The following is a 27,105-nucleotide window of genomic DNA, read 5'->3' on the forward strand; positions in this document are numbered from 1 at the left end:
TAATGTAGTTTCTGCATGAACATGGCCAAATTCAACGCATACACACACACTTTAAGTGCATGGCAGGTTGGTGGTAGCAGTAGATCCTGTGAGTACATTTTATATATTTAGTTTTAACGAATATAATCAAGCCTGAACATAACCTCACACACTTCTTTACTTTATTGTAAGATAATTATTATGGTTCAGGTCATGTACGCATGTGTGCATGACCTGGAAATATGTATTCCTTTTCAAAAGGTTGGATATTTCAGAGACTAACAAGGGCAACCACACAAGTATGTGTGCACGCATGTGAGGGAAGAGTTAGAAGTTAAATCCTGTCACTGCGTGGTGGTGTGCCATGCATCTAACTCAGGACTGGATACATTAACGGGAGCAACAGCTTGTGATGGGGGATGGGCTCGTTCTGGTTTACCGCAAGGGTGGACGTTCCTCCGGCAGGGAGGAATATAGGCTTCCTGGATTACCGCCGCAGATACACTTCCGTCACAACGATGAGATATTACAGAGTGGACCGCCCCTGCCACGCCCCCCTCCCCCCCCCCGCGCGCTTCGCCCCATAGCCAGAGCTCGCTTGGTCCCACTGGCGTAGAAGACTGATGTTCTGATGCAACAGGACAGCTTGGACCACAAGACACTCTTCCATCCATGAAAATAGAATGATTCATAATTTTTCTGAGACGTAGACGTAACTTCTTAGAATGTGAGATGCGTTGTTTACTATATATTTGTGTTCTTGCCCCCGCCAACTGACCACTCTGTGATGTCCAGCCATCCAGTGAGTGAGGCGGTCGCCAGAGCAGGTGTTTGGCTTGTGTGACTGCAAGACGTTGAAGCCACTTCGAAGCAACATCTCGGACCGACCCACCCAGACCCCCAGCTGTTCCTGAGACCGGGAGGCGTTTCCATAACCAGAATGCATCGTTTTTCATCAACGGAGAGAATAGTAATCCTCTCTTGAGTGGGAGATGGACACGGCGTGAGCAGATCCGCTGGGTCCCTGTGTCTCTCAGGATATCCTCCCTCCGTCGACACCATGCCGTACCATGATGAGGAGCACCCCGGCCAGCCGCTGTGGCAGTCCGTGCTGATGTTCTGCTGCAAGGGCATGATCGAAGGCATCATGGTCATCCTCTTCTTCTGGCTCCTGGTGCAGGTCCTGTTCACCAAACAATTAGAAGGTAGGGGTCCCCGGTCTTCCTCACGGGGGAACGTCTGTGAGTATGTTTGTAATTTCAAGGTAGCACATTGTACGTCAGGGCTGGGAGGGTCCTCCATTATTCCCATTAGCTGCACAAAGATATTTGCGCTTCTGATACAGGAACTCGTTAAGACACTGTGTAAGAATTCCTTATGATACTTCTTTTTCCCTTTTTTGGACTTCCCTCCCCAGTCCAGCTCCAGATCCTCCTCTTGTCGGGCCTGATAGTCTTCTGCCTGTGTCTGGTGCTGGGCTGTGCCCTCTGCTGGCGGAGCACCCGGACCCCGTCGTCCGATCCCAAAGAGCGCGGGACGACGGTCGCCCCGGCCCCCGAGGAGCCCGTCGCCCGTCCCCAGGACCCGCCCCCGCCGGCTCCCTCAGCCGCCGCCGCGGGGCCGCCGTACGACGAGCTGGACGGCGACATTCTGGAATACCCCTCCACCTCCTGCTGCTCCACGCCTTCGGAGGACGTGTTCGCCTCCCTGACCTCGTCGCCCTGCGCCCGCTCGTCTCCCCGCGGCACGCCGCTGTGTCCGTCGGCTCGGCCCGCCGAGCGCGGCCGCGCCTCCCTGCCTTCCTTCCCCAGGCTGGGGCTGTGGTCCAAGACGCGTCGGATCCTGGAGCGCCGCTGCACGGTGACGGGGGACCAGGTCTCGTACAGCGAGCGCCTGCGGCTCACCGGCCCCGGGGGGGCCTCCCCGCCCACGGCGGAGGAGCCCATCCCCCTGGCGCCGCTGTACTACGGCTCCGGACGTGCCGCCACGCCCGCCGCCGGCGCCAGCGCCAGCCCCTGGATCCACTTCACCGTGGCCTTCTCCCCGGAGCAGCGCGCGCTGACCGTCACCATCCACAGCCTTACGGGAACCAGCTACCGCCTGGAGGACGTGTGGGCCGAGGGCAGCCTGTGCCCCGGGACTGGGAAGGCCTCTGGGCATAATGGCGGCCTGGACTCCCAGCCCCAGAGTCTGGTGCTGGTGCTGACTGTGAGCTCTGTGGAGGAGCTCCGACGCGGCACGCTCAGACTGTCTCTGCACACGCAGCATCGCCCCCCCCGGCCCGAGGGCTCCCTTCTGGGGGAGCTGGAGGTCCAGTGTGCAGACAAAGACTGGACAGCGGATCGTCCGATCCACTTCACTAAAGAACTCAGTGGCACCAAGTGTGCACGGAAAATGGTAATGGCCTGCTGAATGTACACGCACAAGGAAGATGTGTTTCTGACATAGATATACAGTGGGATCTACCATTGCAAACCTAAACAAATGTTTTCTTTGTGGACTCAAATGATTTGTTTCCAGAAGAACAACATATAAAATGCTGTATGCTGTAACAGGATGTGGTACTCATGATGTAGTACTCCATGCGTCGTTCAAAGCACCAGCCCATATGTACTGCCCTGATTATGTTCTCTCTCTATCTGTATCCCGTGACCTTGTGTCCTTTCACCCCAGAGTGTGAACTCCGTGGAAGCGCCGCCGTTGAGCAAGCCGGGGCTTAGTTGCTCGCCGCAGATCTTAGCTCAACTCTTCATTCTGCTTCAGTATCAGACCCTTGCCCATCGCGTCAAAGCCATGGTCCTTAAAGTAGCCCAGCAAGACAGCCTCTCCCACTGGCCTGCTGCTCCAGGTAAGGGAATTGCGTGACGTCAACAGTGGATGTGTCAAAACGGAAGGCAGCGGACTCGGATTTAACAGAGTGGTTCAAAGGGCATGCAGGCGTGCAATACTGCTTTACAATAGATGTATTATGTAAGCAGTGGGAGTTGCGCTCGATTTTTCTTTTCAAGCACAGAGGTAAAGTAAGTCCCTATGTTTGCTTTTAATGTTTGGAGATTAAATGTTGTCCTACAGCATCAGACAGGATGAGGATCATCCCCCTTTTTTAATGACATGGTCCAGTAATCCCTCTCTCACTATTTACAATCCTCCAGACAATGTCCCTGTGCTCTGTAAAGAACACATCTCTGATTCAACTCATCAAGCAGAGCTCTGACATGACATTAACCTGTCCCGGCAGACACACATGCCATATACAAACTGTTTAACTTCCATTAACAATGACTGGAAGGTCAATAATATCACATAATTCATCATAACTAGTAAAAGGTTTATAAGATAAGAGAAGATGGTACTTTATTAATCTCTGACGGGGTTTTCAGTAATATATCATTGTGGGAATTGGGGAAAGAAAATTTAAACTATTCAAATTGAAATGATCGCAGGACAATTAGAGAATGTGCTAGGTTGAATAAAATACTCTGTCGTCAATCATGCAACAGTTTGCGCCTGTGTGTATTGCTGTAGGCTACCAGATGGTGATGAACTTGCACCATGAAGGCACGTTGATCTCCACCAAACAGACTTCAGGGTGGAACACCCCTTTCCTCTTTGACCTCCCTCCAGGAGAACTCAGTCTCATGCATATAAACATGGAGCTCATCGTTATGCAGGCAAGTATCCCCACATTGAGATTACAATGCAATGCATTCAAATGTATATACACACACACACACACACACACACACACACACACACACACACACACACACACACACACACACACACACACACACACACACACACACACACACACACACACAACTTTCAACCATAAACATTTCTTAATCTCATTGTTTCCTACACGGCAGAACCAGAGCACGGTGCTCGGTCGAGTCCTGATCGGCTCAGAGGCACCGGAGGCGGGACGCGCACACTGGAGGGAGATGTGCAATCAGGGACAGGTGGAGCGTGCTCAGTGGCACACCTTGCAGCCAGAACCTCTGTAGACGTCGATTCAGACATTCGATTCAGATATTTTTCGCCTCGTACAGCCAGCCTTCGGTGCATCTCTTCTTAGGTGGGGGCCACACTCTGGCGGCAGAGGAGGGGTACCTCACTGGGACATACAAGGGTCAAGGTGCACTCACTCGTGTGTAAACCTGTTAGGTGCATGCGTTGTGTAACAAGTCTCAGTACTGTCATGACTTGTACATGGAACACACGGTGACCGGTTTGCGACCCGGTCCCCGTGTTCCATTCTGAATGCTGTGATAAGTGTGTTACAAAAGGGATACGATATTATGATTACGTTTTTTTATTACGTTTTTATGAACATCACCATACTTGCACAAACGTTCACCCACTTGGTTATGTCACGCAGAACAAAATCATAATAAAACCCTAATGTCGATGCAACCAATTGTATAAAAGCATATTTATTTGTCATCATAGTTTGTCATTGTAATTCCCCAATTTCGTTGACTATCAGCTAACAGCTACGGTCAATCTAGCTAGCACATAAAAGAGGAAAGCAACACATCGAAGCCATTTGACCTGATCCCGCCTGGGCTCTAAATCCAGCTATTAACCCAGTGAAGAGTGAAATGTGTGAGATTACAGTTACACTACAGTAAGCATCCATGTGCAGCAGTGATGCTTCTGAAAAGCAGCAGGGATTAACACTCTGTGTCGGCACATGTGAGTTTCTGTCTGAAATGCACTCATAATCTACTCATCTTGTCTGTGTGTGTGTGTGTGTGTGTGTGCGTGTGTGTGTGTGTGTGTGTGTGTGTGTGTGTGTGTGTGTGTGTGTGTGTGTGTGTGTGTGTGTGTGTGTGTGTGTGTGTGTGTGTGTGTGTGTGTGTGTGTGTGTGTGTGTGTGTGTGTGTTGGTTACAGTCACAGTTACAGCCTACAGATGCACTAACTTATCACTAAGGGATGTGGTGTCGGAAAGAGAAAGAGAGAGAGAGAGACATAATGAATGGTCGTGAAGAAGTTTGACAGGAAATGTGACATCATGATCATGAATTCAGCCATCCTCCAATCAACTTTATATTCAAAGTATTTCCACCCAGCTGCTCTGGTTGTGGAGTGCACTAGGCCGGTTCATCCTTGCTCTTGCTGTGTATCTTTCTTCTCCTCCTCCTCCTCATCTTCCTCATCCTCCTCAGATACAGGCGCAAGGCCTGAGCCATAAAGCTCATTTCTACACCTCAGTAGCTCCTGTTGTCGTTGACTCTGCAGTGTGTGTCAAACATGGAAACAAGATTTACAGCCCTAAAGCACTTACACTGCATAATTATGCATAGAAAACGCATTACCTAATATTTGCACCTAAGTGGTTCCTAAGTGTCTTTTGTACCTTGATGGCTTGGGACTTGGTTGCCAACTCTTGTTGTGGACACACGTGGGTTTGAACCGCAGGTTGACTGTCACAGGCCTTCCCCGAGTCTTTCCTCTCTTTGAAGAGGTTTTTTAACTTCATTTGAGACAAAGACAGATTTTCAACTTAAAGGCGGTGTGTACCAAACAATGAAAGGGTGAATTTTTTATCTGTTGATCTCACCTGCTCAGTGACCATTCTGCGCTGCCTGTCGTGGTCCACTTGACTGATCGGTTTCGTGTTCTGTCTCTCTGAAGATGTTCTATCATCGGTATCCTATGCAAGGCAAATATGTTGGACTTATTAAAAAGAAAAATGTAACAGCATTTCTGTTAGCAGCATTCTATTTACCGAGTGAACTTGGTTGAGTGTTTGTAACCCCTGAACAGCGTTCAACTTCACAAGCTGTAAGCTCATCAGAAACATAAAGTATGAAATTAAATACACATTACCAACAATTGTTATTTTTGTTTTTAATCATATTTTTCTTAACATGACTGAGAACTGAAACTCTACCTTCAGTTTCAATGCAGAAATCGTACTTTCGGCCTCCGACTGCTCTGCCTCTCTCAGTATTTCTTGGACATCCAAAGCATGCTCCCTAACACGTGAAGGACTTTAGTTACTCCAACAAATCCCAAACAAATCCTACCATAGTCATAACCAATAATAATCAATCTGTATTCACTTTACATACTTTTCCTTCAGTTCCACCTGCATGTTTGCCAGCTGTTGGGCCATACTTAAAGCCCCAATGCTTTCCAAATTAACCTGCCAATATAAAAGAATAAACACACTTAGTTTAGACCCTTAATGGCATAATTCAGACCAAATCGCTCAATAATGGGAGGGACTTTGGTCCAATGCAGGTCCAATACATTCTCCTGTGCTGGCATCCTCCGGTCTAGATGACCACTCATCTTCTAGAGGAGGAGGAGGAGGAGGAGGAGGCGGCGGAGGAGGAGGAGGAGGAGGAGGAGGAGGAGGAGGAGGAGGAGGAGGAGGAGGAGGAAGAAGATTAGTGCATATTTGTTTATCTGTGTAATAAATCCACTTATGCCCGTTTACTCATCCTTGCCGGTGAAGGATCATTCAGCCTTCCATCGGGGTGCATCATTGGCTGCCCCATCTTGGGTGGCATGCTGAATCTTAACAAACAGATAAGAAGACAGGCTTCAGAGACAGAGCAGAGAAACAAGAAGAGAGTGTATGGGCCGATGACATATTTATAAATGTTTACACATTCTTGATTCACACTTACATCGTCATCGTCTCTTTGTCTACTGTCTGCACAGCCTCACCAACTGATAATATACACAAGAGTTTAAGAGATTAAGTCCCTCTATTCACTTTTATTTGACTTGTCTTAACTGACTCAATACATTGATAGATGTACCTGGGCGTTCACCCCTCTGTGTGTGAACCAGCTCCTTGTTCCTGTTCTTTTCCAGTTCCAGTTGTTGTTTGCATGCGTCCAGTTCAACACGCAGTATTGAGTTAGTCTCCCTCTGTATGCAAATATAATAGTCATGAAGGAGTCTCTGTCTCGGATAACAGTCATTGTTTAGTTCCAGTTGATAAAGATGTAAGCCTTCACAAGTTACCTTCGTCCTTTTAAGTTCTGCCTCAAGGTTTGCTTTGTGCAGAAGCAGCGCCTTAATTTCTTCTCTTTGAAGGGAAAATTATTTTAGTGACTGAATGCGTTCTTACCAATAGAGATTGTGTGTTCAGTCAATTTGCTCACTTGTCTCTATCCTGCTCAGTTTGAAGTCCTTGAACCTCAGCAGCCAGTCTCGTAGCTTCCTCCAGGAGCTGAAATGATTCAGTTCAGAGACAGAATCATAATCGGTTCCAGTGCAAAGCAATTATAGGCAAAATACGAAGACCAAAGATGTGAAGATCAGACCTGACTCAAGGCCCCGACATAATATTTATTGGGTACTTTCGTTTTGTTTCATTTATTTTTTTGTATATACTTTCAAAAGGAACTGGAGATGTGTCTCATTTGGTGCAGAACAAAGTCTGAACATGGAGTTGTTTGCACACAGCCAGTCTAACCTTGTGTCCAGGGTCCTGCTGTTTCATGGCCTCTAACTCCCTCTGTGTGGAGCTCAGACTAAGCGTAGCCGCCTGCCATTTCTCGTTCCAGAACGAGGCCGAGGCCCTGAGCTCCTCCTCGCCACTGAGTCTCTCAGACTCCTGCTCACGAAACTCCTGCGCCTTCACGCAGAGCTCCTCCTCCTTCGCCAGGACCGCAGACTCCAAACACAGACAGCGGTCCTGGAGCCTCTGGTGGTCTGCATGCAAAGCATCCAAAGTTTCCCTGCAAAGATGTGTTTTTATGACATATGTTTTTATGACAATGTTACTATTTGCTGCCATTAATTATGTACTTTTTTAAATTGATCCCAAGCAGCTAACAGAGAATTCTGATACATTAATTCGTTTTTGGCCATCATCTTCCTCTAGACTGCCTACAAGCAAGCTTTTGACAGTCAGAATTGCACCTAGTACCTTTCAGGTGGAAATCAAAAACCCATAGCCACTCCAATAGCATGTTGCCTGATGGATGACCACATGCATGAATGACGTCCCTATTTCACCTGAGCTTTCGGCGCTCTTCCGTCCACTCTGCTAGCTCCTCCTCTCGTCCACGTGTATTACGGTCGCCCAGCATCTCCTCCTTCTCCTGAATCAGCTGGGTGCATTGGGCCTTGAGTGCAGACATCTGACAGGCCTGAGTATCTCTCTCCGCCCTGAGCTCACCGAGCTGAGCCTGGGACGTTTCCAGGCTTTGCTTGACCACCTTGAGTTCACTTCTCAATGTTTCGTTGACCTGGCGTTAAGCAAGAAGCAAGAGTGTGACTCATGTGAGGAGGATGTGGTGGAGCTAGCGTGTGACTGCATCCCAATCGCCAACCTTCTCACCTCTTTGACGGATTTCAAGGCCTCCCTGATCAGGGCGCTGTCCTGGGCCTGGTTCTCCTGCTCACGGAGCTCAGCAAACGCCTCCCCGTTGTACTGAGCCTTCCCTTGCTGCCTCAGGCGCACACCCTGGGCATGCTGCTGGAGGTTTGCCTTCTCCAAGGGGAGACACATATATGCATATAAAAGCATGCGATCCACTAGCAGACGACAGTTTGTTACATTGAAATGACTGTTGATGACCAAGTACTGATAATGTAACAGCAACAATGTACACACTCATTCAGGGTCTGGGTAAACACATTTCAGCAGATAGGGAGGAAATAAAAATCAAGACGATGTCGCTAGATGTCACAGGGTACTGCCAAAGGCAGTCGATAGTTGATTAACATATATAATGTTAACAGGATGTCTTGTAATAAGACAGGGAGGGGACAAATGCTACGATTGAAATAATTGTACAGAGCTGAAAACACATTTCTCTCGAGGTCCCATATCTATTCTATTCGTACCTTCTGTTTCATGTCCAGGAGTTGTGCTGTAGTCTTAATGCTGGGCCGTGGTTGGCCTCTGCTCTTCATGAGGTCGTTTGTGTCTTCCAGACGCTGCTGGGCCTCCTGCAGCCTGTGCACCAGCTCCGCCCGCCTGGAGCCCCGTTCTCCCTGGGCGGAGTGGAGCTCCCCCGCCCGCGACTGGTCCAGGGGGAAGCCGGGGATGAGCTCTGGAGCCAGGTCTGACGAGGACATCCACTGCCTCATGTTTGGCAGCGTCGGTCCAAAACCAACAGTGCTGGTGAAAGGGCTGCTTTTAACAAAGAATTTGAAAAAGTTAAAATCCAAGGCAACAAGAATATCTGATACATCGTTTCACAGACCACTCACTAGCAGTGACCTGCATCTTTATTTGAACAGCATGTACATGTTTTTCCTCTCACCAGTGGTTCGACAGAAGCCCTAACCCAGAGACAGCAGCCATGCCACTATGTGCTGAAGACTGTCAAGAAAAATAAACCAAAATTAACGGATCTGAACTCTGATCATTTTACAATTACAGAATCACACTGGAACCTGCAGAGTAACACTCTTGTCTTGGACGTGACCCCCCTCTCACCTGGGCTTTAAATAGACACGCATCGTCCCATACATCCAGATCTGCGAGGGCCAGCCGGCCGGTAGGTTTGAAGGAGCGCGTGGAGCTCTTGGAGAAGCTGGACTCCCAGTCATTCCTGCTCCTGGTGTAGGACAGGCTGCGGTCTTCGTCGGCCCACATGTTGTTTCAGAGTGCGGGATGGGGCCAGGATGCTTGAGGGCTAGATGATGATGATCACAGTCTCCAGTCGTATAGCAAGTGTGACACTATTCTCGGAGATGTGACTGGCTTTTTCCACTGCTTGTTTGCTTGGTAACTAGAAACAAGCTGTCAATTTGAATTCCCTGATTTTTTTCGTATCATATTGTTTCTGCAATAATAACGTCTGAATGTATCCCCCGCTGTCTTTTGTTTGGAATATGGTTTCATTGTATGTAAGCCGCTTAATACATTTGATTGTGAGTTGGTCAGCACACACACACACACACACACACACACACACACACACACACACACACACACACACACACACACACACACACACACACACACACACACACACACCATCATCACAGTATCTATGGTAAACATAACACACAGAAATATTTGGTTGGGTGTGCTGTCCACAGAGAACCTCACCAGCTAAATCTGGTGTTCGCTGTTTGTTATTAGTGTTGAGATCATCTCTACGTACTATGGTGTGAATCAATAACAGACTCAATGACCTCTCTGAGAGGGGCCTGCATCTCAAACAAACAGTAATGCATAAATGTTTAAAGATAGAGAGAACTTAGTGTTAAAATCTATTGTGTACTAATGTTAGGCCTATATAAGTAACATTATCAGAAACTATATTCGTTTTAGGCTGCACATTTTTTTTTTAAAGTGTCTTGGTATAGTATGCATATGCTATTGTTACAGCCCAGTGTCAAATACTGCATGCTCCTGGCTCAATACAAAGTCATACTAAAATAATTAGATTCAACACCTCAATCGCTGTTTGTTCTCTTTTATTAATATTACATATTTAAAGATATTTCCCCTTTTCAAATTACTTAAATGTATTAAAAATAACCAAAGTGATAAAATGAAAACATAAACTTTTAATTTGGAAACACACAATCCCTACTTTTACTTCGAAGAAAAATCACGCAGAAAACGGAAATGGAAAGCGAAACACCAGCAAACAGCGGGTGACGATACACGAAGCTAAGTGGCTAACAGTTCAAAGGCGAAAATTTGTTTTCCTTTGGCGTTTCAGTCACAGGTTCAGACACAAGCAGTGGTCGAGGCAAAACAAAACCTCCATTATACCGTTTCGAAAAAGGTAAGACTCAAATTCTGCGTATTCCTGCCGATGTACATGATTAGAGCAACAGGAACGGCGCTAAGTTCAGGCAACAACACCGCTAGCTAGCATCGAGCTGCAGCTAAACGATGTGCGAACAGATGAACACTGATATATCCTCTAACGTTACACACTCAATCAAACCCTACACCCCGTTATATTTTCTCCTTTCCGAACAGCATTCCTTGTCGTTGTAGGAGATGGCAGCCGATTGGTTGGGTAGTTTGGTGTCCATCAACTGCGGTCCGACGCTGGGAGTGTACCAGGGAGAGGTGTCCTCCGTGGACCAGACGAGCCAGACCATCTCCCTGAGACAACCCTTCCACAATGGGGTCAAGTGTTCCGTCCCCGAGGTCACTTTTAGGTAAAGGCAACATATATAATACACATTTTCTATGTAATGTAACGTTATGAACTGTCTCCACGTATTTCTGTCTGTTTATGTACTGGATATATCTATAGATAGATATGATAGCATTTACAGATATCTATCATAAATATGATGGATAGATATGCAAGTTATGTCTAATTTATATTATATCCATACATCAAATCACTGTTGTTGACCGACAGCATAGTTATTGTTTTTAACGGTGAAGTTATGTCCTCTTCAGTGCGATGGACATCAAGGAGCTCAAGATTTTGGACATTAGTAATGGCTGTGCGGTGAACAGCGCCTCTGTGTCCAGCAAGACTAGCAGTGCACCGGTCGCCGTGCCAAAGGCTGACCCCAGGGCTCAGGGGAGACTCAACTCTCCCCAGCACTGCTCCAAAAGTTACGGTGAGCGACATCTGGATGTGCCTGGCCAACCCAAGGCTTTCCGTCGACGACACAACTCATGTAAGTGTCGATGCGAAGCGAGAACCGTTAACGGATGCCATTACCCACCTCAGCCTCAACGTCAGTAATGTAGAATACAATAATGTGACATTCACATTCTGCGTGTACATTTTGTTATTACTGCTCATGTGATGTTTATAGCTATTTTTTCTTCCTCTTTGGCAACAGTTTAGTTCGGTGAATATGTGGCTGAGAAAGTGTCACCCAAATTACACATCCTCAAATAATTAAGTGTATCTCATTCATGATTTATGAGGATTTATTCAAATATATTGTATTTCCCTGACCGTTCAGGGTCTTCAAGTAGTCGAGGGGCGAACCAGCCGACCCCCAAGAAGAACGGGGTGAAGAACGGGGGCGGTCCCATGAAGCAGCGGGACGACGAGTGCTTCGGGGACGCCATAGACGACGGCCTGGACACGGACTTCGACTTCGAGGGCAACCTGGCGCTCTTCGACAAGGCCGCCGTCTTCTCGGAGATCGAGGGCTCGGATCGCCGCGGCAACGGCACCAGGTCGCGTGGCACGCCCCAGGAGCAGACGCCCACGCGCTACCGCCACGATGAGAACATCCTGGAGAACAAGCCCGTCGTGTACAGGCAGATCAAGGTGCCGCAGGCCGGAGCCAAAGAGTACTGCACCGGTACGTCCCTCCACACTCTGTCCATCAATCAATCAATCTCTTTATTTAACCAGGTGAAAATTCATTGAGATTAAATCACTTTTCTAAGAAAAGAACCATGCCAAGAAGGCATCACTCGTTAAAATAAGCACAATCAAAATTCAAACGAATATTAGGCAGCCCTTAATATTCGAACCTCTTATGGGCAGGCCAAGAGGGAGAGACGTCGGAGAACCCGACACAGTCTATTCATAATATTGTAATGACCACGGCCGAGGCAGTGAATGAAGTATTGATTAGACAGCGATTTATTAGAAACCTAATAAACCGTTGGAACACGCAAGACCGGTAACCATAGCAACGCCGGTAAACAAACCTCGCAACGCCCAATCCAGGTCTTACTGAAGGCATTTAATGGTCAAAATATTTGTAATAAATATTCAAATATTAATAAACAAACAAACTTCGAATATGATTTTTGGGTCATGTACAATTCTCATAAACCACATTCATTGTGTGACAGCATTAATAAATATTCAATAGAAGATTAGGGACCAGACTTTGTATGAAAACTAAAAAAATTGTATTGCTAAATCATTTGTTTTAGCATTGCATAACCTCAAGGTTGGTTGGTTTCTTGACCGTGTCCCTGCCTCCTCTGGCTAGACTCGGGGCTGGTGGTGCCCAGCGTGTCCTACGAGCTCCACAAGCGGCTGGTGGCGGCCGCGGAGCGCCACGGCCTCTCGCTGGAGCGGCGGCTGGAGATGACGGGCGTGTGCGCCAGTCAGATGGCGTTGACGTTGCTGGGTGGGCCCAACAGGTGAGCACGTGTACACCTGTTTGTAGGTCTCTAGGTAGTCACGTTAAAGTCACTGTGGGGGGCTACAGTGGCCGTCACTACCCCTGAACCCCTGATTGGCTTATATAAACACATTTCCCTGAGAGGGAAAAGATGCTACAAATTTGAAGTGGCATTTACTTATCAGAATCAAAGATTGTGGTTGCTTAATTTAATTCTAAAAACAAATTAGGCTTTCATGTGTAGTACTTTCTCAAGTAAATTGCTTTGAGAAGACTGTCACTCAAGATAATTATCTCTCTAAGAAACAGCCAACGGTATGCAAGTAAGTCACGGTTACATAACGCTTCCTATGCTAATATTGGCACAGCAACCGCATAAGACCTTCAAGGCACCAAAGTATTGGAGCCACAGAACACGGGTGAAGCCCTGAGGCGCATCAAGATCCCAACATGACATTCATCCCTGTGGCAGTAATGTCCTCGTGAGCCCCTGCCAAATATAGGAAGACAATTAGTCTCGGTGCCTCATTCGGTGTCTTCCCGCAGGCTCACGCCCAAGAATGTGCACCAGCGCCCCACGGTGGCCCTGCTGTGCGGCCCGCACGTCCAGGGGGCGCAGGGCATCAGCTGTGGGCGGCACCTGGCCAACCACGAGGTCGAGGTCATCCTGTTCCTGCCCAACTTTGTGAAGATGCTGGACCCGGTCACCACAGAGCTCGCAATCTACAGCCGGACCGGGGGGAAACAAGTGTCGAGTATTAAAGGTACAGCCGAGGTCTATGCTCGCCGTTTATCAGAGATCACAAGCGAAGGTTTCGAGCTAGGTCAGTTAAGAGTTGGGGGGGGGGGGCCACATCACACCAAACGTTCGTCCTCTCTCCACAGACCTGCCCGACTCCCCCGTGGACCTCATCATCAACTGTCTGGACTGCCATGAAAACACATTCCTGATGGACCAGCCCTGGTACCGAGCAGCCGCCGACTGGGCCAACCAGAACCGAGCGCCGGTGCTCAGCATAGACCCTCCGGTCAGCGGACAGGGGCTGGCCGTGGAGGCCAAGTGGTCCCTGTCCCTGTGCCTGCCGCTGGCCCTGGCCGAGGGAGCCGGCAGGGTGTACCTCTGTGACATCGGGGTGCCCTGCCACGTGTTCCAGGAGGTGGGCATCAAGTACCATTCTCCCTTCGGCTGTAAATTTGTCATCCCTCTGCACTCTGCGTAGCGGCTCTCCCGATTGGCTACGAGCCGATATCTTCTCACCACCGTTGGCCGTTTGGGTATTTCAAGCCTTAAATTCCATAGGGTGTACTAGTAGTGGTTACTAACATTCAACCAAGTTACTCAAGCATTGTTGCATTGCTCAAGTGCGCTCGTACTAAATGGCCATTGTCTGCTCCCCGTCTGTTTACGAAGGGCTATGGTATTAATCCTTGGTTATTTGTTCAGTTGTTGATCGATGGACAAATGTGTTCCTGGGTAACACGTAAGCCACGTTTAAGTTGCTCATTACGACTACAGTAGCTGTGTAGCGTCCCATGTTATGAGCATATTTTCGATGTTGGAAAAGAAGGGCCATTGACAGTCTAACAACTATTGAATCTGTTTGAAAAAGGTTTAAGTGCGGTGGTTATAACGGCACATTAAGCTGTTATTAGTTTAAGCTTTTGCCATTGAGGAAATTGCTATTCAATCTCTGCCATGTGCAATCGTCGGGCTGTGAGGTTGTATTTCTGAACACATTGGTTTTAGGATAAGCTGGTTGAAATCATTAATTCAAAAACAATGTTTTCTTGTGTCCCTCATTTTTTTGTACACCTGGTCCATGTTTTCAGCCAATTCAATTTTTGTTTCATATTACAGAATGTATTAGATACAAAAAAAAGCATTGACATCTATGACCTGTTTCTAAAAACAAGATCTATTTTCTATCAGGCAGCTAGTATCGCGTTAAAGCGCTTTCCACAGGTATACGGACACATGCTATTGGTGGGTCTCCAGGTCACTTGTTACCTGAAAACTATGTCCAATGTTTTTGACTAAAAACTAAAAAAAACAAGATAGAAATAATTTAGTTAAGTGGTGCCGTCAGGATTAAAGCCACTTAAGAACCTTTTTCAGCTTTTGGAATATTGAAATGTGAAGAATGTGAAGTAAGATGGACTCTTATCTCTGTGGCATTGCCATTAAATAAAGTATGTCTTCATCTTAAACAATGTGTTTTAATTGCATATGCGTTGTTCCCCCCTAGTTTATCATTTTGGAATATCTTTTCAAAAAGATTATTTTGATTGAAAAATCGGATCCGCGTATGCCATTTAACTGTAAATATCCGGATGAATGCCTTAAATAAGGGGTTTAGAGACAACCAGGCGCCTGCCGTTTAAGGAAGATTCAGACAAGATTTCTCATTTGATGTATTTAGTTTATGTATTTATCCATTCAGCCACCTGGTGGCAATACAACTACATATATTATGTTCTATAATATATATTTTTGCCTTTTCAACACTACTTCCCTCAAGGTGATTCTCATATCTAACGATTTTCATAAATGTAAAGCATAAAACACCAACAAATTTTCTGAATAGTTATTTTGAGCACATATTTCATTTGTTTATCAACCATTCTAGGCATAGTAAGACAAACATTTATTTATTATTTAACACGAATCATTCTTTAATGAAAGAATGCATTTAACGAGAAGATAAGAATAGATTCAGTTATTTATACGGATTTAAAGTCCGATGAGCAGACGACGAGATACAAGGAAACTGCATCGATGAGCAATCTACCGTGACTGCGCATGTGCAGTGAAAAATGAAAGGTGGGGCAAAACTTGAATGTTTATAATGACAGAAGAATGTTCGCTGTTATAGTTTGTAGAAGTGCAGGCATTTCCATATGCGTTATTCCCTCCTAGCTTATTTGTCTAACCTCGGACTTAAAAAAAAGATGGCGAGATAAACATTTAGGGAATGCAAACGCTGCGTAGTCTTTTTTACTAAATGATGTCACGGAGTGCGCCAATATTTTCCATTTGCCTATTTTTTTGTGACTTGTGTCGGACATCTCTGTATCGGTTATAACAAGGTTCTCCACTTTCGGGACTTGATGCATCCTGCTGAACACGGACGCGCTACCGTAAGCAGATCTTCTCCGTAGCCTGCTCTCCGGACAACTTTATTCCCAGGTAAGCGCATTGTCCCCCCCCCCCCCCCCCCCCCCCAATCTCCATTCTGGACGTCAACTAAACCACTCTGAAACTTGAATTACGGCTACAGCTGCTATCGATACAGCTCAACAGATCTCACTAAACGGAGCCCTATTGTACACGTTGGGCTTGTTTCCTGTAGGGTACTGTGTTTCCGAAAGAGTAGGCACATTTCAGCCATGCAGGACCTGCAACAATATGATCAATATCTCAATGCTTTCTCTCAATGTTCTCGATACTTCTCCAAGTTACTGAACATCAGTGTAATTATTAGTGATTATGAATACTTAATAATTCAGACAAACCCAAATATAGCAACAGCGCATCTTTTTCTGTTTGTCTATCTATCTGTCTGTCTGTCTCTGACTATGTCTCTCCCTCTTTCTTTCTCTCTCTCTCTCTCTCTCTCTCTCTCTCTCTCTCTCTCTCTCTCTCTCTCTCTCTCTCTCTCTCTCTCTCTCTCTCTCTGACACACCTGAATGCCTGACAACTTAACTTGTAATTAGAAAAACATGCCACAGCAAGGCCAAGGCATCACCCAACATGGGACCGTATTAAACAATAGGCACCCTTTATAACGTGTTAGGATAATAGATTGTGTTGTGGAGGAAACTCCACTACCTAAACGAATAGACTCAGTCCCCTGGGCACGTTACGAACTTCGGCCTGGCAACTTGTTCCTGTTTGCACGTCATGCCTCCACCAAAGTCTTAGACTTGCAAAAATAAGTGTTTTTCGGTGAAAGTCCCTGTGATACTGCTCATGTGCCTCACCCACTTATGTAAGAGACCGTCATAACATGGAAAGGTGTTGTTACACAAGATTCCAGCTGTTGTCCCCAAGCATGCTGTTGATCCCCTTCTCTGTGGCTCCACCAACCTTCAGGGCTTTGGGCCACAACTTAACTTTACGGGGCGCACTCCTTCATGTGGTTCACAAACCCTAATTATGCAAACCTTTAGGATGTGGCAATAATCTCTTCAACCCCCTCTCTCTCCATTTCTCGGTCTTGCCACCCTGATGCTACCGCAATGATGATGATGATGATGATGATGATGATGATGAGGATAAAAGGGCAGCAGCATCAAAGCAGCTGAAGAGCCATCCTCAAGGGGGGGAACGGGGACAGGGGGGGTGGGAGGGAACGGGACGGGCGGCGGGCTGGCAGGCAATCGTGGGGCCCCCTGCAGTGCCCCATGCAGTGAAAGAGACCCACAACTAGCAATTAACCGCCAAGCTCTCCATCGTCCTTACCCCTGGACCCCCATCCTATCAGGGCTGCTTGTGTACCGCACACAGCTCCACAGACAACCTCATTGATTGGCTTATAGAGCACAGTTCCCCCAGAGGGAAAAGATGCCACACATTTGAGGAGGCAGAGGGTAAGGGTTTATTTTATTCATCTCAACAAGCTACATGCTACATAGCCCCCCCCCCCCCCCTCAGAACAGCTAGCTTGTCTTGAACCCAAGCAACAGGTTTTTTCTGCTCTTCCTCTGGTGTCTCTTACTTTGCAGGCAGAGAAGGGAGTGGCAGGAGGTATTTGAGCCTGTCTGTTCTTGCTTCGTTGTTCTGACTGCCATTAGAGCCGTTCGCTTTGAGTGGGACATGGTTACCGTCATCACTGCTGACGAAGGCACGTTTGTCTTGGTAGACATGCAGAAAGCAATCGACCTCGTTTCCGTTGAGCGCACAATGTTACCGATAGATGTGGGCTGACAACGTTTGCTCTCTGTGATCTGTGGTGTCAAATGGAACATTTCTCGGTTGTTCTGTTTGTCTTAGGTCATACAGTATGTGTCTACTGCAAGTCGGTGTTGTGTAGCAATGCAAGTTGTGGGCCCAACGTTTATAAGTCATTTCGAAGAGACTTCAATAGACCACATGTTTTTTTACATATTATATTGAGTTGTGTTTTGACATTTTAGTTATGAGTTATGTGAATAAAAAGTGTGCTTTTTATCGTATGCTGTGGGGCTCATGATCTGCACGGATAGGATGGTTTCGGTCAATACAACTCATTGGAAAGCAGATTGGCTCAGGAAGAATGGCCCTGTTTGTTTCATGAAAGGGGGAAAAGCTGTGGTTTCACAGCGAGGCCTTTTGGAAATGGAAATCATAGCTCTTACCCATTGGGGCTGTGAAACAGGCTGAGGTCCCGGCAGACTTTTTTGAGCAGGCAAACTGGGATGCATTCACTGATCCACACATGGAGAATTAAAAGACTGCTTTGTTTGCGAGGCTTGGACAAGTACATCCATTCCGCATACAGTGACATCATGGCTTACCAACAAACTTTGCCCGAACATATCCTGTCGCTGTCAGACCTAACCGAATGCCAGCCCTTCTGTTATGTATTAGACCCGGGTGAATACGGGAAGGTTATGGGTTGGTCACAAACTGAGATAGTTTACGTCTCAATGGGTCGGGTGGGGATATACCCTCGTAGGTTGTGGCTGATATAGGCTTGAGATTAGGATGCGTGCAGTTAGTTCTGTGTGTGTGTGTGTGCGTGTGCGTGTGCGTGTGCGTTTGTGTGTGCGTGTGCGTGTGCGTGTGTGTGCGTGTGCGTGTGCGTGTGCGTGTGCGTGTGTGTGTGTGTGTGTGTGTGTGTGTGTGTGTGTGTGTGTTTGTCGTTGGGGGTGCAATAGTGCGCAGTAGTAGCTTAAGATGTATCTCTGTTGGGTAATGTGTTTACTTGCACATTTCTGTCTGTATACTATGACAGCTGTGGCGTTTCCCGTGTGAAAACAGCCACTTCCTCCCTACAGCCCGTTAAGTCAGCGATCTCCAGAGATTACTTTTTTCTGAAGAAAAAAAGTTACAAGATGATGTGAACTGATGTATGGGAGATACTTTTGCATTGGTATTTCAATGGAAAAGTTTTGATGTGGTTTAAGATATAGGGTTTTTGAGGCATAGATTGGTCACTCACTCCAATTACAAAGCTGTCTCTTTCTCTCTAAAGTCGGATGGAGTCGGTCTCTTGATACAGTCGAATCACCCGATGCAGGAAGTGCATAATGGACTCTATATGACACGGTGGAGTGCCATGACCTTATTTGGGGAGGCGATTGGATGCAGCGCTGTGAATGAGAGCTCTCACTCCTTTGCATGGAACTGGCCGAAAGGAACTGACGCATAGAAAAGAGGAAGTGATTGGTTGGTTATATTCTGTTCTCAACCGCAGACCAATGACTATTTTTAAGCATCTGCTAGGTTGATGTGTATGGCAAGAAATACAGGAATAATACAGAAATACAAGGGTCACTCATTGTTGACACTCAAAAAGCTAATTATATCTTATTGACAAAGAAAAAATATATATTTGGTGAAAGTGCTCTGTTAAACATTTCAAAATGTTAGTATATTTGAAGCATTGTTATTGGCTCAAACATTTAACTCAACGTTTAAAAAGTGAAATGCTTATCATCATCCTGATTCGTTTTATTGTGACCACACAGTCAACACTTTTGAGACCTAAATTGGGGTTATGATAATCCAGTTTTGCTTGGCCTAATGATTTCTTATTATGGGCATTAAAAAAGTATTTAGTAAACAATCATAGGTACTGTAGAAGTACAGTGCTTAAGTAAAAAGTAATCCTGTCTTGTACACCATAATAAACATACCTATAGTAACTATGATAAATCAGGAGAAGTAAAGTGTTTTGCCATACAGTGATCGCCGGTTTGAATTACATTTCAACGATAAGAATTGTAAAAAAAACAAATTCAAGTGCAAAACTTGTCTACATCATGGAAAAAGATGAAATGCATAATGAAAGCGTGGCATGCGCTGTTAGTTCTGCTTTCTCCTGCCCTGAGCTATTTTTACCTTCTGTTCCGCACATCCAGACTATCGCCGCTGATCATTAAAGGGCCCATACTCTACCATCGGGTTTGAGTGCGATTAGCCAATTACAAGCAGTTTCAGAATCGGTCCTGCCTTGCGGCACAGTGGCAAACTAACACAAATTAATATAAATATAGACAGAAGAAGAATAACATCTGTGTGTGTCTGTGTTTGTGGCCTGATGCAGTTAGGCTGTGTCATCTGTGAGAGGGCAGCGCTGCCTCCCACTACCCCGAGCATGACTGAGGTCCAGGTAAGCCACAGAAATGCTTAGAATGCACCTGATCAATAATAATGGAACATTGTAAACAATGAACATAGCATTGTTCATAAGCTTCTACTCTCTCTCCTCTCTCAGGCTTCATGGCCGCAGGGCACAGAGTGTGTGGCCAGGTACAACTTCAGAGGCACCACGCAATACGACTTGCCTTTCAATAAAGGAGACATCTTGACTATTATTTTCGCCACAAAGGTAATACTGTGTGTGTCTGTGAACGCCAGGAAAACGACTGCTTACGTTTTGGCTTGTGGTGAAGGATTAAATTGTATTTTTAAGTAATTAATATCAATATATATATTTCTTGTGGTGTGTGTGTGTGTGTGTGTGTGTGTGTGTGTGTGTGATCTTCGGTTTCAGGACCCAAACTGGTATAAAGCGAAGAACTCGGCGGGCCAAGAGGGAACCATCCCAGTCAACTATGTCCAGAAAAGGGAAGGAGTGAAATCCGAAGGAAAGCTGAGCCTCATGCCGTAAGTAAAACTCAACCGTCCGGACTCCTGTCACGGGGTGCAGGGTTGTGTCTCGTGGCGGAGGTGTTTGACTCCCTGCCGGGTCCAAACTCCCAACGTGTGACGCCCACCTGTCAGCATCCTCAAGCCACATGCCTAATCCACCAGTGTCTCACATACTGTCGCTGGAAGCATCTGCTAATTACTCATATAGTCATAGCAATAATTAACCAGAGATTACCTTCTGACACATGGATTGATTAAGATCCTCTTTACACTCACGCCAATTAGGGCATTTAGCAGACGCTGTTATCCAATGCGGCTTACATCGGTTAATACTAGGGCTGTAACGATACGCGTATCAAACCGAAAATCGCGATACTCAAAGCCACGATCCTGTCTCGCGGTGTGAGAAGGCAGAAGCGCGATACGCCCTTTCTAACTCTGCTGTCAAATTGTCCGATTGAAATTTGCTAATAATTTGTCTAAATAATAGTCTGCTGACAGCGCCCCCTCCTATCGATGCCGTAAGTATGCGACTGCAATCCTCCGTGGCTACGGAGGATCGCATTTCTCCACAGCCGTCGAAGTGCTCATATGCGATATGAACGACATTTATCCAGAGGGGCCTGTGTGATCCTGTCTCTAGTGTTTTGTGTGATTTGACTGGCAGTTTGTCTGCTTATAGGTCGGAATGAAGCGGCCACCGATTATTGACAGGATGGGTACTTTATTCTACCGGACTCGTTCGCTTCTTCACTAGACACACGCGCTACCGCTCGCTCTCCTCGCTCGTCCACTCACTCGCTGACGTCACTCACACACGCATACGCACATTGCCATTCTGGCGCACACATATGCTACTCGTAACGCCTCGTTATTGCGACGTTCATGACATTCAGGTTTTTCTCCATCTATTGGAAGTTAGGCTATTAAACATGTTGCATTCTATACGGCCTGATTATGTCATTATTTAAGCTACATAGCCTAATAAGAAGTGCTAATAAGGATATTTGACTAAACCAACCAAACAGTTGAAAAAAGCATCCTCCCACACGTTATTTTTTTATTCATTTAGCTATACTTTAATAGTATTCTTTCTGTTCAAATCTGTTCAGTGTTCCAAATTATTTGTTATTAAATGTTACATTAAGTTAATTGGTATATAAGTGTTGTTTAAATAAAATGCTTTTTAAATTTCAAAAAATCGTGGGATGTATCGAACTGTGGGTCAAAAATCGTGATACAAACCGAATCATGAGTTTGTGTATCGTTACAGCCCTAGTTAATACACACATTGACACACCGACGGCAGAGTCAACCATGCAAGGCGACAGCTCGTCAGGAGCAGTCAGGGTTAAGTGGCTTGCTCAGGGACACATCAACACAGCTAGGAGGAGCTGGGAATCGAACCAGCAACCTATCGGTTACACGGCAACTGCTCTACCTCCTGAGCTAAGCCGACCCCACTCACTCACTCACTCACTCACTCACAAACTGAGATGGTTTACATGTAACTTCCCCATATGTGTGTTGGTCACCAGCCCAGCCGCCCCTGTCTCCCCTGTGGTTGTGGCCAACATTTTTCTACCGTACCCCTTTGTCTCTGGCTGCGCGGTGGCTGGCAGGAGGCAGATGGCCGATTTGTTTTATGGCGACGGTGCTGTCAGTGCCGTGAATGTTGACCACAATTGGGTTGGGCTACGTTAGTAATTGCAGAGCACGGCTCGTTTGTTTCCAACTGTGTTGCTTGTGAACTCTGCACCATTTCCTGTCTGTTGCAGTTTCTTTCGCTCTATCTCTTAAGAAAAACAATCTCAAAAGATGACTCGCAAGACGTGTGTGTGTGTGTGTGTGTGTGTGTGTGTGTGTGTGTGTGTGTGTGTGTGTATCTACGTGTGTATACGTTTGCATGTATGGGTGGGTGGATGTGTGGACGTTTGTCTGTTTGTATGCGTGGGTGTGGGACTGTGTGTGTGTGTCAATATATGCATGTATGTGTGTGTGAGTGTGTGTTTGTGTCTTTGTAGATGTGTGGGTGTGTATGAATGCAGGTGTGCGTATGTGGGTTTGTATGAATGCATGTGTGTGTGTGTTTGTGTGTGCGCAGGGGTGTAAGGTGGACAGCCTTGGGGGGGCCCAAAAATATATATATAATTTTATATATATACTGTCAACAACTGTTTCCCCCCCCCCCCACCCCTCAACAATTCTGGGCAGGGGGGCTGGAAGGGGGAATTCGGGGGGGGCCATCAGTACCTCTTGTATACAGGGCCCAGAATTTGGGGCTGCGCCCCTGTGTGTGTGTGTGCGTGCGTCCGTGTGTGTGTGTGTGTGTGCGTGCGTGCGTGCTCACATGGTAGTATGGGTGTATGAGCGGGTGTTTGTCCTTGTATGCATGCATAATAACTGAAATAGTGACGACCTGCCTACCCACCTGTTCTAGATGGTTCCACGGGAAGATCAGCAGGGAGCAGGCGGAGCAGCTGCTGACCCCACCTGAGACAGGGCTGTTCCTGGTACGCGAGAGCACCAACTACCCCGGGGACTACACGCTGTGTGTGAGCTGCGAGGGCAAGGTGGAGCACTACCACATCGTCTACAAGGATGGCAAGCTCACCATCGACGCGGAAGAGTACTTTGACAACCTCATGCAGCTGGTGGAAGTAAGGAGGAGGAATAAATGGGGATTTTGTGTCGATGCTTTGCATGTTGTTTTGGACTAGCTCTCTATATTGTTTGCGAGTTGTCACATGGCCTGTTTAAGTGAGAGTGTGCTGTTACAGGAACCAATCCTGAACAGGAAATTTCAACAGAGGATGTGGGCATTTGAATGCATGAGTAAGGTTCATCAGTGGACCTAGCTGGATCACTTCCCTCTATTGGCCACTGTGGAGTACTACACGTGAAATATAAACCGTTTTAACGGTTTGCTTCCAAGGGAATCCTATTGGGGATAATCAAACTGCTCTTTCCTGTTTTGCTTACAGCACTACACTGAAAATGCAGACGGCCTGTGTACCATACTCATCAAGCCAAAGTTGGAGGAAGGGACTTTTGCTGCCAAGGACGCATTCCGCAGGAGTAAGATTCTCACGCTCTCAACGGACACGTATAGAAATCACACCCGATATCAAACGTCAAATCACACGCTAAATCGCACTTAGCCCAAAAAGAAATATCTTAATAAGACAGACGAACATCAATTGGAGATTCAGATTTAAATTGAAACTTTTAAATGAAGCTCTGTTACAACGGTGTCTGTTTCTAAGGCGTGCCACGTGTGCTGGTGTGCTTCACTATTTAGTCCTTTGGTAGACTAAGTCGACATTAATTAATGGAAATCATGCATGGGATTTTGTGTACAGATCCATAACATCCTGTCATGTGATATCACAGGTGGCTGGGCACTGAACAGAGAGGAACTCAAACTTCAGCACTCGATAGGAAAAGGAGAGTTTGGAGGTAAGTACCGGTACACTCAATAACCCTTATGTAACAGTCAATACAGGGGATATGTCTTGAATGGTGTTGAACGGACCAGCTTTTTGGGAGGGTTTTGCTGATCCAAACTAACAAAAAAACTAAAAGCAATGTGATGAACATTGTGATAATCTGCTATGTGTGCTTCTCAGATGTCATGCTGGGAGACTACAGAGGGTCTAAAGTTGCAGTGAAATGCATAAAACACGATGCTACCGCGCAGGCCTTCGTGGCAGAGGCATCGGTCATGACGTAAGTCAAACAACAAAGGCAATGTATTGTGGACATGGTATGAGTTAAAGCCTCAATGAAGTACCTAACAGTACTATCCTCTTTCTTGGTAGGCAACTGAGACACAATAACCTGGTGCAGCTTCTTGGAGTGATTCTAGAGGAAAAAGGAAGTCTGTTTATTGTGACAGAATACATGGCCAAGGTAGGGCAATATGAACCTTCAAAGTAAAAAGTATCAGACTTTAGATGATCAATCTGAAGTCTGATGGCAAATGAGCACAAATATGGGTTTCTCTTTCTTTTGCTTCACATTTGTTTCGACCAATCATGTTCCGGAGGCAGGGATCTAATCCTAATTGGCTATCACCAGTAAACACAAACCGGGCCTGGGACCTGATCTGTTGTGTTTGTGCTCCACAGGGCAGCCTCGTGGACTACCTGCGCTCCAGAGGTCGGACTGTGCTCAACGCACATTCCCTCCTAAAGTTCTCACTGTGAGTATATCTTCCATGTTCATCGATCATATCCCAGAAAGACTGGTTGGTCCCTTCAAAAACAATAATGGAAAACGCAAACGCAAAGTGATATTTGTGCTCTTCTTCGTCATCTCCCCCTCCTCCTCCTCCCTCTCCAGGGACGTGTGCGCTGCCATGGAGTACCTGGAGGCCAACAACTTTGTGCACCGGGACCTGGCGGCGCGCAACGTCCTGGTGTCGGACGACAACATCGCCAAGGTCAGTGACTTTGGGATGACCAAAGAGGCGTGTTCCACCCAGGACACCGCCAAGCTGCCCATCAAATGGACCTCTCCCGAAGCCCTGAGGGACAAGGTATGGACCCCCCGTTCGTTTCGGAACGCAAACCCTTCGTTAATGATATGATTGCATCGAGCCTGACTTGCCTTTTCTTTTTCCTTTTCGGTGAATAGCTGTTTTCCACAAAATCCGATGTGTGGAGCTTTGGTGTGCTGCTGTGGGAGATATACTCATTCGGCAGATTGCCTTACCCAAAGATCGTAAGTCTCTATTTGCCAGACTAATTGGTTAGGCGTGTGATTATAATGAATTCCTGTGTAATGCATTGACCACAGCACTAGGTAGTGATGATCAACTTATTCACACAAAAGCCTGATAAGGCGTTGTGAATTCATGTAGCAAATATGAATGTGAATACCTTTCAGCGTAGCTTGCTGATTGATGAAATATACTTAACATCATTCACTCCTCATTGCTTTCCAAAAATGTTATTAAATAGCTTCCATGTTCAATTATTTGTAATTAGTCCTAGTCTGATGCTTGTCAAATGTTTTTGATACTATTCCACCATCATTGTTCCAGTAATATCATCATTGTCCATGATTTCATCACAGAAAAAAGTGTGCTTGAAATGTATTAAAAATGATATTCAATCCCCTACTATTCCACCATCATTATTCACCAGCCCCTGAAGGACGTAGTTCCTCGCGTGGAGAAGGGCTACAGGATGGAGGCCCCAGATGGCTGCCCCGACGTGGTCTACGACGTCATGAAGCTCTGCTGGAGCCTGAACGCCTTCGCACGGCCAACGTTCCATATGCTGAAAGAGAGGCTGCAAAACATTGAACACTGAAGGAACGCTGAAAGAGCCACCAGGCAGAGAAAGGACTTGGAGCGAGTACGGACATATCCCCTTTGCGGACTCCCAGTGAAACGACCAAGAACTGCAATTGCCTTTAAGTATTTGGAAAAAGATAACCATTTTATTGTGATTCTTTTTTACATATCGAAATGTACTGAGAATGTCTTTGGCATTCCCTTGCCTCAGGAGGCAAGTTATAGTAACACCCTATTCTTATATTTTGTTGCTTTTCCTCTGCTATGTTCTATTGGGTAGAAGGCTTTTAGTTTTAATCGGTTATGGCGATAACCAGACCTCCTGAGGGAATCTGTGACATAAATGTAGGAAAAATAAAGAAACGTTCCAGAAAGAATCCCATTTGGGGAAAAGGCATTCCCTATACTCAACGTTGCAGATGTCTTCCAATGTTCATGCTAGTATCATTCATGGATTTTTCTCTGCGGTAGCCTTTTGCTTTCAAATTCATGGTTACAGTAATAACGTTTGTATGCACAGTCCGCAATTTCATCACCTATTGTCTTACAGAAAAAAGTGTACTTGAAATGTATTTAAAAATATACTCAATCCCCTATTGATGTAAATCGACTTGTAATGTTTTTTTGTGACTTGATGGGAAATTTGCCAAATTGGCCCATTTTACAAAATAAATATACTGAGCATAGAGTTTAAATGTGAGTACACTGTGAGTTTGCAATATAATATTAGTTTACAAGGAGTGGGCTTCAAATATTATATTTTATTAACCTAGTATGCTTTTGTCTATTTCAGTGTAGGCAAGTGTACTGCAATAGAGTAGTCAGATTGAGTAGCCCCAAAATTAAAATAATTCAACCTAATTGAGCAACTAAGTTGATCTTGGATTGGTCGAAACACTTACAATATATATATATTTTTGAAAACACCTTTTATAGAATCCGCATTTTATTTATTTCACCCTACCTACCATGAATGTATGTGCCTTTTCAAATAAACCTTTGTTTCCTGGGGACTA

At 46.0% G+C, this 27,105-nt stretch overlaps 4 protein-coding genes across 6 annotated transcripts; 3 read left to right on the top strand and 1 right to left on the bottom strand.

Moving 5' to 3' along the window:
* Positions 1 to 590: 590 nt before the first annotated feature.
* On the top strand, positions 591 to 3,638 carry syt18b (synaptotagmin XVIIIb). The gene is made up of 3 exons (XM_030365217.1): positions 591 to 1,184; positions 1,397 to 2,376; positions 2,653 to 3,638. The coding sequence occupies exons 1-3, from the start codon at positions 1,040 to 1,042 to the stop codon at positions 2,842 to 2,844; spliced, it is 1,317 nt and encodes a 438-aa protein (XP_030221077.1). The 5' UTR covers positions 591 to 1,039; the 3' UTR covers positions 2,845 to 3,638.
* Positions 3,639 to 4,818: 1,180 nt separating this feature from the next.
* On the bottom strand, positions 4,819 to 9,600 carry LOC115550249 (centrosome-associated protein CEP250). Its single transcript, XM_030365080.1, has 18 exons — positions 9,400 to 9,600; positions 9,224 to 9,282; positions 8,802 to 9,093; positions 8,293 to 8,442; positions 7,968 to 8,200; positions 7,423 to 7,687; positions 7,109 to 7,176; positions 6,969 to 7,032; positions 6,761 to 6,872; positions 6,626 to 6,668; positions 6,443 to 6,512; positions 6,243 to 6,287; positions 6,062 to 6,135; positions 5,881 to 5,965; positions 5,716 to 5,769; positions 5,548 to 5,640; positions 5,344 to 5,460; positions 4,819 to 5,219 (listed from the first exon to the last, which is right to left on the bottom strand). Exons 1-18 carry the CDS (start codon positions 9,556 to 9,558, stop codon positions 5,088 to 5,090), a joined length of 2,115 nt encoding a protein of 704 aa, XP_030220940.1. The 5' UTR covers positions 9,559 to 9,600; the 3' UTR covers positions 4,819 to 5,087.
* A 926-nt stretch (positions 9,601 to 10,526) lies between these two features.
* edc3 (enhancer of mRNA decapping 3 homolog (S. cerevisiae)) lies at positions 10,527 to 15,197 on the top strand. 3 transcript variants are annotated; one of them, XM_030366415.1, is made up of 7 exons: positions 10,527 to 10,705; positions 10,906 to 11,090; positions 11,341 to 11,567; positions 11,862 to 12,209; positions 12,855 to 13,008; positions 13,536 to 13,753; positions 13,875 to 15,197. In XM_030366415.1, exons 2-7 carry the CDS (start codon positions 10,927 to 10,929, stop codon positions 14,207 to 14,209), a joined length of 1,446 nt encoding a protein of 481 aa, XP_030222275.1. In that variant the 5' UTR covers positions 10,527 to 10,705; positions 10,906 to 10,926; the 3' UTR covers positions 14,210 to 15,197. The 3 variants fall into 3 exon arrangements, with proteins under 3 accessions (XP_030222275.1, XP_030222277.1, XP_030222276.1); XM_030366417.1 differs by having other exon boundaries at positions 11,341 to 11,507; XM_030366416.1 differs by having other exon boundaries at positions 10,533 to 10,705; positions 10,924 to 11,090.
* Positions 15,198 to 15,821: 624 nt separating this feature from the next.
* LOC115550476 (tyrosine-protein kinase CSK) lies at positions 15,822 to 27,102 on the top strand. Its single transcript, XM_030365542.1, has 13 exons — positions 15,822 to 16,176; positions 20,240 to 20,305; positions 20,411 to 20,524; positions 20,690 to 20,802; positions 23,228 to 23,447; positions 23,772 to 23,865; positions 24,181 to 24,246; positions 24,417 to 24,516; positions 24,609 to 24,699; positions 24,918 to 24,991; positions 25,132 to 25,327; positions 25,426 to 25,512; positions 25,938 to 27,102. The coding sequence occupies exons 2-13, from the start codon at positions 20,291 to 20,293 to the stop codon at positions 26,103 to 26,105; spliced, it is 1,338 nt and encodes a 445-aa protein (XP_030221402.1). The 5' UTR covers positions 15,822 to 16,176; positions 20,240 to 20,290; the 3' UTR covers positions 26,106 to 27,102.
* Positions 27,103 to 27,105: the final 3 nt, after the last annotated feature.

The sequence above is a fragment of the Gadus morhua genome, chromosome 9 (genome assembly GCF_902167405.1).
Source record: "Gadus morhua chromosome 9, gadMor3.0, whole genome shotgun sequence".
Classification (NCBI taxonomy): Eukaryota; Metazoa; Chordata; class Actinopteri; order Gadiformes; family Gadidae; genus Gadus; species Gadus morhua.